At 38.1% G+C, this 12,107-nt stretch overlaps 2 protein-coding genes across 2 annotated transcripts in view; one reads left to right on the top strand and one right to left on the bottom strand.

Annotated features, from left to right (window-relative positions):
* The window catches only part of LOC6541456 (semaphorin-1A), a 126,361-nt gene that overhangs the window by 68,167 nt on the left and 46,087 nt on the right, over positions 1 to 12,107 (bottom strand). The gene's annotated exons all lie outside the window — the stretch shown is intronic.
* LOC26526401 (immune-induced peptide 3) lies at positions 8,426 to 8,954 on the top strand. Its single transcript, XM_015160014.2, has 2 exons — positions 8,426 to 8,703; positions 8,769 to 8,954. Exons 1-2 carry the CDS (start codon positions 8,592 to 8,594, stop codon positions 8,837 to 8,839), a joined length of 183 nt encoding a protein of 60 aa, XP_015015500.2. The 5' UTR covers positions 8,426 to 8,591; the 3' UTR covers positions 8,840 to 8,954.

Here is a 12,107-nt window from a genome sequence, read left to right as displayed (position 1 = left end):
ATTTGCATAGTCCAGTGTATGTGTCTGTGTGTCCGAGTTCGAGTGGAATTCTTTTTAGCCCCAACTTTTCTGTGGCCTTTTCATGTTCTTGCCTTGAACTCAATGCCCGAGCAAGGTGAAAGTCAAATGTGTCCTGCCACAGCTCGAATTTCAAAGCATACTCAAATAAATGTGGCTAGCCAATTTTCCCTTCTGTTGCTCATTTTTAATTTATTTAATGGTCTGACGGGGGCTGCCACACAAAGATCAAGGTGGTAAATCATTGCCATGGCTTATTTGTGCAAAACTGAAAGGGTTGCTACGTCGATATGACTGCATTTCTACCATATGTTGCTCTTTAATGGCATTACGAATTCGATGCGGATGTCAGTTGTGATTAGATCAAGTTGAATAATGGAATTATTGATTTCTGCTTAGGTCTATCACGCCAAGTTCTGCGTTTGTACATTTTTCTAGACCACACCTTTTTATAATTTCTTTCTGACCCACACCAATCAGTTCGCTGCCGTTGTCCGTAATTTTTATGTTCAGTTCAATCCGGCAAAGTGAAACGGGCAGTGTAAGTACCACAAAAAGTGAGTACCAAAGAGGATGTCCCAGGAAGATATAGAATCGCATCAGGATCTGGACAGGGAGTCGACAAAGGCGAGACCAAAGACCAGTTGAGTAAGCAAAAGAAGAATGTTGCTGAACAAGCAAAAATTTTATGACATTGCCAACAAGCTGAATGTGAGGGGCTCCAGAGGCGTGGCACGGGGCAATGGTGCAACAAAGGAAATAAAAAGATGCGAAAAACGACTGAAAAACGCAAACACAATTATAACAAGTGGCAGCGGGCAAAGCCATCCCAAGCAGCACCCACCTCCCACTTTTGAGTGTGTTGACCAACAATGTTGGTCACAACATGTACACACACAGCCCAGCCCCTCGTCCTGCTCGTCCTGCTCGTCCTTCCACTAACAAGAACTAATATTTGACAGCTGCCTCAGACCCAAAAAGCCGGGCTAACAAAAAAATGGCAGCAACGTTCAACGACTTTTGGCTGATTTCATAAAAGGTCAAACAGAGTGGCGAATAAAAAAAGAAAACAAAATGCCCACGGCTCCAGCAACAAAAGTCAAGTAGCCAGCCCAGGGAGTTGGCCAAAATACAATAAAAAAAAAAATGAATTCTTAAAAAAATTCTAGCAACCAAAAAGAAAACAATTTAGCATGCACAACACATGCTGCCGCTGCTCATTTTGGTGGAAACAAAGCGCACTGCGGAGTTCTCCCTACGGTGGCCAGCCGACAATAATGAAAAAATAAAAGGAAAAACAGCAAGGAAAGCAACGAAAAAGCGAAATATAGGTTGGTAAAAACCATGGCGAAAAGCAATATTCAAACCTCCAGAGAAATGCCCACATACACATGCTGCATGCCACAACAATGTTGCAGGTACTCAGGTTATTGCAGCCGAATCAAATTACAACGTCGAAAAAACTAAATTAAAAATGCGGCTTACAGATATTTTATTTGTAGAATGAAGAAAGCCTTGGATTAGTTTATTGAATTCTGCGCTGCATGCAGACGCATTCTTCTAAAGTAAACTTTTGTATAAATCGAAACAGGTTTTTAATATAGTACGCAACATTTATAGGAAGATTATATCGGTTGTTTTTGCTTATTCATAACCAGCCTGAAAATTTGAGGAGCCCATTTGACCAGTTCCCCGCTCAACTAAGCGCTTTAAATAATTTACTTATTCCAGTCCAAACCCATCGGCCACGCCCAAATCCACAGACAACTAACTTGATGAACCATTCAAACATGGCCAAACAAACCGAAAAAGAAAATGGGAAGCGGGTAACCCAAGCGCACATCAAACAATTCACCAAATTTAAGCGCACTTTCAGTTATTGTTATTTGAACCCTTTTTAAACCCAGCCCACAAACACTCCCACACACACATCAACAAGTACAGTGAAAACAGCCCTGTTATGGCCAGTTTAATCAGCAAATGGAAAATTATATCACACATACTCGTATATACGTACGAAATGGAATTCTTAACAAATGTGCAGAAAAGAGGAAAAATAAATGCTGAATAATTTGAAAATGTATGCAAAATCCCCCAAATGAGCAGCCACCGGTGGCAGTTGTCATTCTTATCAATGCTGCCACTCGTCCTTGGCATGGGTTTTGGCTCCTCACCACCCAACTCCCACCGCCCACCAAACACCACCCACCACCCACCGCCCACCGCCACCTTGCAAGCACTCCATGCCATCCTTGGTGGCAATTCCTTTGTTGTCGCTCCAAAAAAGAATCTAATTTGAAATAAATGAACTAAATATGCTTAACACGCGCGCTTCCACACACACAAACGATGCCGTAAGCCAACCCTGCACTGAGAGAAATAAGCAAAAATAGCAGATTTTTATTCAAAAGTGCAAAGTCTTCAAAGCACACTTTATTCAATTTAAAAAGGCTTTAGTTATAATTTTAAATTATTTTCTATCCATCTCAGTACACATTTCTTGAAGTGTAGCAAGCCCCATATAATCGCCTGTCCCTCCACCTATGTCCTGCCTTGGAAAAAGTCCTTGGCACGGCTGGTCCTTTATTTTTTTGTGGGGTTGTTGCTCGACTGTTTTGTCTGGCGCATATGAAATAACTTTTCGTTAGGTTTTCACTTATTTTCCTCCATTCTTTGGCTGCACAGTCGAAACAATTGTTGCCACAAAACACACACACACACACACCCACACACACACATCACAGTGAAAAGGGGGTGGGGATTACGCCCACAGTAGTCACCATAAACGAATTTGCATGGAATTTTAATAAGGCCAACAAATATTTTTTATTCCCCCCTTTTTTGGGTCTGCATTTGTCTATTTTTTGATATTTTTTGTCGCCATTTCGGTTGGATTTCGTGCTATGCTTTTTATATGATGTGACTTTATATTTTGTGTAGCCATACAAATAAGCATAGAAATGGAATGGTGATGACGGGCAATCAAAGAATTTGAAATTGTTTAAGTTGCTGCCACGTTTTGGGCAAGTTTAAACAATAGTTGTGAATTACAACTTTAGTTTTCAATGCCGCACCAGGCAGTAAATAAGCATAATGGTTAATCGGATCAAAATTCGCAACAACGCTTATGTAACTGCACATCAAGTGAAAGTCATAAAAAGGTTATGGCCACAGCAATAACATTAACCATGGTAAATCAGCAGCAAATAAAAAGCAGCACTTAATTCAAATTTATTGCCCATTTGTCTTGCAGCTTTCCCTCGCAGCCCATTTCAATCGCCCCTGAAAGTATGCTAAGCCTTTTAGAATCTAAAACTGATTAGGTGGCAAAAACCAGGGAACATTTTAGTGAGAGCCCTTTTTTTCCAAAATAATTTCCAACCAACTTTTTAGTTTTTTTTCAACGGCTGTTGTGCCCGATGTTCGCTTGGAGCGCGACATTAGCGCCATGAACATGGCAAACAGGCAAAGCCGGCTAGTTTGCCAAATCGCATGCACAGAAAAAATAAGTTGAACTAAATCTAAACATCCCTTGCAAAAGGGATTTATTTGAAAACTTATCTTAACTGATATTTGAAAAGTTATAATAGATCAACTTCTTACTAATTTTTGTAGAAGAAGTATAAGCTTCTATAAAGAAAGGTCCGGGCTCGAGCACCACCGCTGCCAAATGATTTATTTTTTAACGTTTTTAAGGCTATTTTGATGTTATAACAGTTGGACAAGCGATTGAAAACATAGCATTTTTATCAGTACTAGAAAAGTTTAAAGTTCAAGTTCTGCTTAATTTTTTTCCGTGCACTTTTTACAGGGTGGACTTGCATTAGCTACTGACCCATGGCCCGGGGTTGCGGTTTATTCGAGTGCAAAGCCAAAAACTTATTTTCTGCCGTCAGATGGACACTGGACACGGAGTTCTCTGGTTCCTGACGCTTCTCCGGCTGTGAGTCACCTAACAACTGCACAATGATGTTGTTTCCCCGCACTGGCCGCCCAGCATGTCAGGCTAATAGTTTTCATTCGGGCCCATGCACTGCACATTGACCACAGGACCAGAAACGGACAGACCCGGCCACTTCAGTCGGCACATTTGTCATTCCCATTTTCTGGGCCATATTTCACAAGTAATTTTTGACTACACAACAGCGAAGCTACTGACTAACACCCAAGTAAGTCAAGGGTAGTCACTCATAATTTCAGCCTTATTGACGCAATGTTCCAAAGACGAGTGACATACTACCACTCTAGTGTCCATCTGCCATTTGTTTTGGGTGTTTTGTATGATAGTTTTTGAGTGCATCATAGTGAGAAACGTATCCGTAATGACTACGGCCTAATTTACTGCAAATCTCTTCTCTTTTGTTGCTTGGAAATTGCTTTATTGGTTTGAACTGAAAATGAATTGAACTTTAATTAAGATACGAACGAGAAAAAGAAAATTGGAATACGTCCATCAATTAATTGTAACACGGATTTTAGTTTACGAGACTCACAGCAGAAGCCCATGAAAAAAAGCACACATTCAATCACTTTAGCATAAATTTGCACGTTTAAAGAATAATGTATAAAATAAAAGTGTTGAGTTACGTGAACACGTTATGTGTACGCAAAAACTAGGCAATCACACAGCCAAAATACTTGATTGCCTATTTGTGAATATGGTAAAATGGCTAACTCATTTATAGTATATAAATAAGGAAACTCAAATGGAATCGTTTTGGCCATCAATCATTTTCGTTGGAGGCTGAATTAAATATGCAAGTGCAGGCTGCAGGGATACTTCTTTTCATATTTCCTCCGCCTGCTGAGAGAAGGAATACATGCAGATTTCGATTTATATGTATGAAATTCCATGAACCATTTTCACAAAGACATTTTCGGCTCATTTTTTGTACAAAGCGATTGCTGCAGCAGCTGGACAAACATGATAAGAATGCCCACCACTCGAATCGTTGCACGTTCAAGTCGAGAAATTCCGAAAAATTGTAAAAAAAAAAAACAAAAACCATTTACGCACATGCAGAACTTGGGCTAAGAATATTCGATTCTGCAATTTACATCCGAATGTATAAAATAGAGTCGTAAATTGATTTTTATCTTTTGTTCTTAGTAAATTGACAGGCGGGTAAATATGCTTGGATTTGCATTCTGAGAAAAAGAGACGTGGTAAATCAAGAGAGTACGAAAAATCTTTATTATTAAGTTTTCCCAAATCATTGCTAGAAGACTCGTGATGGCCAAAAATGTGCAAAATTATATTGATGAATGCAGATAGACACCCAAAGAGCACTTCTTTGGCATCACTCTTATTATGGGTTTTGTGTTCCAGGCTGCAGCTGCTGTCGTTTTGGTGGTGTCATGCAAAAACTCAATAAATTTTGCGCAAACGATTTATCATGAGCTTGATTACGAAAATGCAGACACAATCACAAGGAGTTTGTGTGTGTGTGTGTGTGAGTGTGTGCCCCATGAACACAGTTGCATGCATAAAATAATACGCCAATATTATAATAGACATACAACAATGGAGCCCCGATTTGGCAGACATTTTTCACATGTCAGGACATTGATTTGCCGTTATTACACAAAATGGCGGCCGGGTACCGTTAGTAGCCCACTAATGGTTGGAGTCCTTTACTGCGCATAAGTATGTGTAGGTGTGTAGGTGTATGGATTCAGGGTTCTAGAAAGGTTATAACTAAATTAGCATAAATTGCGGCACGAAAATCGACATTAGAAAATGGCCTTTCATTGCACACAATGTGAAGTGTCGAGTAAATGTTTGAGCATGCCCCTCATCACAATTGTACATTAACAGTTTTGGCTTTGATTTATGGCACTGGCAGTGGCACTGCCGATTGCCTTCCATTGAGTGGGCGGAATACAAATTAATAGATTAATATTTTATAATCGAATTTCGTTCGTGATTTGCATACACGGCATGTCCTCAAGCAGATGGCGAGGCATTTAAACAATCCCGCCCAAAATTATTAACTGCACTTTGTCGGAGAGGCCGTCAAAAGGTTTCCATTAACTTTAATTTACTGCCAGACCACCTCGCCTCCGGAATCCTGACAGCACCTCATCCAGTGCATCTGTCAAAGCTTCTGCCAGAGCCGAACGACAACCAAGACCAAGTCCATGCACAGTAAATTAATTAACTTTATTGTCTGGGGCTGCCCGGTCCGTAATTTGATTAAACAGCTCTAACAGCATTTCCCATTTCCCATTTCCCATATACACACACACAGATGTCTATGTGCACGCACATAAATTCTAAGAAACGTTTTAGATGGGTCTATCAATTTGATGGCTGCATTTATCATTTTTGGTCGCAATTTTAAATCGCAAACTTTAAGCCTGCCAAACTCAAATTCATAGACTAGTGCTAATGCAGTCCGAAGTCATCGAGAAAAGACGTCCGGATAATAACTCTTTCATTTGCTCTTTAAGGTGCGCAAAACAAATGCTTTCACGGAATTAGAAAAATTAAATAATTAAATTAAATAAATTATGAAACTTCACATGATAGCAATATTTTTAGCACAAGAACGTACTATTATGGGTACAATAGTAAATTATTACTGTATATTAGCAACGGGTGTTTTTTCACATGTTTTTTCTTATATATCATAAGCTGTTTAAATGTTTAAAGAAATTGTTCGTTAAAACTCATTTACATAACATAACTTAAAAAAAAGCAATCACCCTAGCACTTGAACCGAAAGGAGTAAATAATGAGGAGAGTAAGAATATTCAACGAAAATGCAATTTTGCACTTTTCGCCGTGCTTTGCGAGTTTCTCTGAGCTGTTATGCAAAATAAAAGTATAAAATAAGTAAAAAAAAATGGAAAAACGTTGTGTATAGATGGAAAAAAATATTCCCTAGTTGATTTGGAAGTTCGTAATGGAATTTAAGTTTTTTTTGCAGTAATTTGGCCAGAGCATTGCAATTTCAACGATTGATTGTCAGGAATTTTGTGCAGAGCTGAGCTAAGATTGAAATAAAAAATATATTAGGGACAAAGAATGGAAATGTAAGCAGAAACGCTCAGATGGTACGCAATTTACAATTGAAACTTTTATTAAATATTGTATACTTTCAACATTTTTATTCACCAATACATTTTATGAGAGCCAAGAGGAAATTTCAACTGGAATAGGATTTACAAAATATTTAAATATAAATGAAATGTGATTCAAGTGTGACTCTTAAATTATAAGGATAACTATAATGGAATCCCCCGCAATTTTAGCTATTTTCAAGCATCTCTGTGGATCTTTAGGGACTTTAATAAAGTACGATAAGAAGTAAGATAATAATATGAATCACAGTTATGCACCGTGGAAGCCAAAGCAAATATAATTTAAATAGGTTCTGTAACCCAGTGTTTTCCTCTGCAGTTGATAAGAAGTAGATGAAGTATAAATTCCCAAGGGAAATTATGTAGCAATAAATGGTTCTTATCAAATGGTATATATTGTATATCCAACTCAAATTGTGCTCAGTTCAAAAGTGTCCAGCAGTCAAAGGAGATCGACATGAAATTCCTTACCATAAACTTCTTCAAAATAATTTTAATTTTTCTTTTATCAATCGTTTTGGAACCGGAGGGCGAAAGTCAACAATGGTACGTATAGTACTTAAAAATTGTTAAAGGTTAATCAGAAAAATAGTGATTTTGAATTGTAAAAAGTGGTGATTAAACTTAAAAATAAAGTGATGAATAAAATTTTAATTTTAAGATTATAAAAAAGTTAAATCTTTTTTACAAGTACTAACCATTGTTTCTATTTGATCGTTTGTTCTAGTCTGCCTTTTTTGAAGGGTATAAAAAACGTCAAGCAAGAAACGATGAGGACCTACTATACACAAAAAGGTTATTAAATTGCATTCGGAATCCCAAATCATATTTCTTTGATTTACAACAATATACAATGTAAAATGTGTATGAGTCAACTTTAATTTCATCACACAGAAATGTGCTATAAAAAAATTTCACGTGTAATTATAATTAGTTTTGAACGATAACAAAAAGAAACCTACGCTATATCTAACTGCTTTAAAATGTAAGTAATTTTAATTGAAAATAAAAAAAAAAAATCATTTGAATAGAAATATACCCTTGCAAAGGGTATTTTATTTATTATTTTAATCAGAAGCTTGAAAAGCAGCGATGATTAGATTAGATTAGATTAGCTTTGCCTCCTTTTTTTGTTGTTTCCGGTTTACAGCTATTGTTGACTTTTACAAAAGCAAATAAAGTGACGTATTTTTATATAAAAACACGATTTACTATATATAAATAATCGGCTGCATGTCAGTCAAACGCGATTAGCAAACGAGTTCCACATTTCCTAAGAACCCAGTCGAGATCCAGTGCAATCAAATGCAACTAATTGCAATGAACCTGAAATTGGGTAGACATAGAACCGAGACGTTGGGTATTTCACATTCAGCGTAGGGCAATACCACACGTAAAATTTGAAATGCGGTTTTGCCCGAGCCTGAAATAACAAATAACCTGATAACAGATGATCACATCGGATTGACGGCAGAGTATAAAAGCGAATGGATTCGATGGAGCAATGCATCAGTTCAGTTTGCACCTCTGTTCTACCTACTTCAAAGATGAAATTCCTTTCGGTTGCCTTTCTGCTCGGCCTTTTGGCTCTAAGCAGCGGTAAGTATTGCCCACAATAAATTCTATTTTTCAATTTATTTATGACAAAATTTGTATTTATTTAGCTACTCCTCTGAATCCCGGCAATGTCATAATCAATGGAGATTGCCGAGTCTGCAACGTTCACGGCGGATAATGGATATGGCTGCATATGAAAGGAATTCGGCAAATGGATTATTGACCAACAGAACATGCACAAATTTATTATCAATTTTTGATTGGACTACTTGAAATAAAAACTCGCTCACTAATCTCTGCTACTTTTGATTTAATCTCTCTGACCCAATTCCGTGTACGATTACACACCCAATCGAACATATGTCGTTGAACATTAACATCTCATTTCATTATTATTGCCTGAAAACGTTTGGCATTACCGCATTTATATTCAGGGCCCAAATGGTTGGCTGATTTGGTTTGAAGGGCGGGACTGGTAATGCAGTTAATTGATTTGTTGTAAAATTGTTGCATAAATTCATTCATTTGCTGTTGGCGCATTGTTGGGCCCTTTATTGTCTGGATTAAGGAACATAATGTTCACTTAATATGCACATAACTGCTATGTTAATGCTCCACTGAGAACACCTATTTTTACTGCCACTGATGTCCCCATTTGGCATTTGCATTGATTTATTAGCATTTTCCAGCGCGGAAAATATGGGCCTGATTAAAGTTTTCGTTTACCTTTCGCTACACATTATTTAATATTTTTCGAAAATGGATAATAATGAATATAATATTCTCATTAAAAACTCCACGCCCACGATAATCTTATTGGTTTTAATTTCGTTGGCATCGAAAATTGTAATTCGATGATGTTCAGATAATTTGTGCATTCAAATAAGGCATTTTTAAGCGAAAACCCCAAATTTATTATTTTTACGTTAATGAAAGCAATAAAAGCAATTAAGCATATTCAATTTTCAATCTAGTGTGTATGGTAGCAAAGTTTTCTTAATCAATGACAAATTTAAAGTGGAAACAAAGGGTTTCAATTTGAATATTTCCCTTCAGAATACTGAAAATACGCTTTCGGGATGGAATTATGTACATCCAAATATTATACTTAAGTAGGTAAATTTTACTCACGGAAACATATATTTACAGCATTTTGTGGTCTTGTTAGACTTACCTGAAATAAAAATAAAATAATTATTAGTATAAGTTTAATGACAATATCAATATATAACTTTAAATTTAGTCGAGTTTTGAAACAGTTCAAATTGATTCACTCTGCAATTGCGAATGCAGATTTATGTCCCAGCAGCGCCAATAATCAAAATGCATTTTTTGGAGCTCGTTTTTGGTCTTTTGGCAAGCACACAAAAATTTCTTTTCACTTTTGCCACAAACAGACTCACAAAGGAAGTCCTGATGATGGGGGGAATCATCATCAGCCAACATGAGCTAGAGAGCGAAATAATTTCAGTGCCCAAAGAAGCCCAATGCGCATAATTTAACTGACGAGCCGACGTGCACTGATAGAAATGAGTATTTTTACGAATTAAACGTACCCAACAATGCATTACTTAAGTTATGGTGGAAACACAATCGCCTAATTTGATTTATACTCCTTTATTATTTTATAAGAGATATTAAAGCGTTTGCTTGATACGAGTATGAGTATTACAAAACGTTGTGCTATTTTTTCTCAGTGCGCTGTGCGGTTGTGGGAGTGTCAGAAGTTAGGGCGTTGACTGCATTTCATTTGAGTTTTCGACAGCCAGCAAAATGGTAGCATGCTGTGTGGCTGAAAGCCGCAGAAAGGCGCAGCTCTGCGAAGTGGGAGGGGTGTGCGGGATCGGGGATATAGCCTGGCCATCTCAACTTCGCTGCCAATAGAGAGTGTGTGTGTGTGTGTGTGTGTGCGGGTTGTCGGTGTGCTTTATCGCATAATCTCGGTCCCTGGGCCTTGGCATCATTTTGGTGATTTTTCTTCTGGTTTCCGTGCAACTCCATGGCCCGATAATGACGTTAATGATGGGTTCGCTGATGTGTTGCATACTTCTTGGCAGCCAGTGTAAAGTGGATGGTGATGGCGCTCTGCGCGACTCAAAGGTGGCTTGTACTTTTGCTTATGGATATTGCTTCACGGAGAACTCCTTATTGTATAAAGCCAAATATATGGTAAGGCCGCCCCAGAGTATGCCATAAAAATTGTATTGCAACAACTCGTTGAACGTTGAAGACAAAACACCAAAAGCGACAAAACAAACAAGAGCAAGAAAAACTTCAGAAAACCACATCGCAACCCTCCTTTTGACCAAGCCGCCCCTTTGCAACCTTTTTCCACTGCTGCTTAGCATAAAATTTACTGCACCAAGCGGCATTTGAGCGCTGGCCCAGCCCGTAAATCCAGCTAATCAAATTTATTACCCATATACTGGCAGACCAACCGCAAGCCATGGCCCTCTCTCTCTCACTCGCCATCCAGTCGTCTCTTTCTCTTTCCCCTTTGAACTTAGTGCCCGTGTCTGGCCACTTCGAATGCCTTGGCAATATGCATATTAAATTTAATTAGAGCGACTGGTAAACATAAATTCATCCAGAGGAACACGTAGCCCGCAATGACCAGACTTCAAAGGCAGCTTAGAGCTTTTAGCAGGAAATCTGGCATTATATTGAGTGCACACACATACAAACTGGGTAAGCACTAAACAAAAACAAAATCATTCCGATAAAGATGGAGTCAAACATATTGCAAGCTGTTGTGAGCTTTTATTTAAAATTAAAAAGAAAAATAATTAATATATATTACCCAAGTAAGTTTGATCAGTATTTGAAAGGGTATAAGATTTAATTTCCGTGTAATTTGTCGGGTATTTAAGCATGAATATAAACCAAAGCTACTGAGCCGAATTCGTTTACCACCCGCAAATAAACGCACCGCACTATTATATAAAAATAATCGTTTAGTGCGGCAATGGGCGAAAAGCAAAGATATTCCCGAAAATTAATTGCAGCCCAGAATGCCCAAAACGATGGTGGCTCTTTTGGCTAATTTTGATTATTTTACTATAGCACTTTGGGTGTGGGGTCCCACGTTAATTGCCTTACAGGCCCACAAACTGGCTTAAACACACACACACACACATATATATACACACAAGGACCCAACAAATTGTTGTGTGCACTCAATTTAAATGGAGTTTGGTCCCAGCTCAGGGGATACTCTGATAGAATTTTTGCTCATTTTATACTGTTTCCGGAGTTGCCATGAATGTGACATTAATGAGCTCCCGGCTGATCCCACAGGCGAAAAGGCTCTGCTGCTCCTGGCCACACAAGCTTTATGGCTATAACTTGTCCTTGAGTTCTGGAGAGGAAGCCAAAATTAAGAGTGCTGAGTGGAGACGTGGAGAGGTGGAGACGTGGAGGTCTGAGTATGTTCATAATTAAATTGT

Source organism: Drosophila erecta, unplaced genomic scaffold, assembly GCF_003286155.1.
Source record: "Drosophila erecta strain 14021-0224.00,06,07 unplaced genomic scaffold, DereRS2 tig00000055-arrow-pilon, whole genome shotgun sequence".
Classification (NCBI taxonomy): domain Eukaryota; kingdom Metazoa; phylum Arthropoda; class Insecta; order Diptera; family Drosophilidae; genus Drosophila; species Drosophila erecta.
Note: the sequence above shows the minus strand (reverse complement) of the source record. Positions and strands in the feature narration are given on the sequence as shown.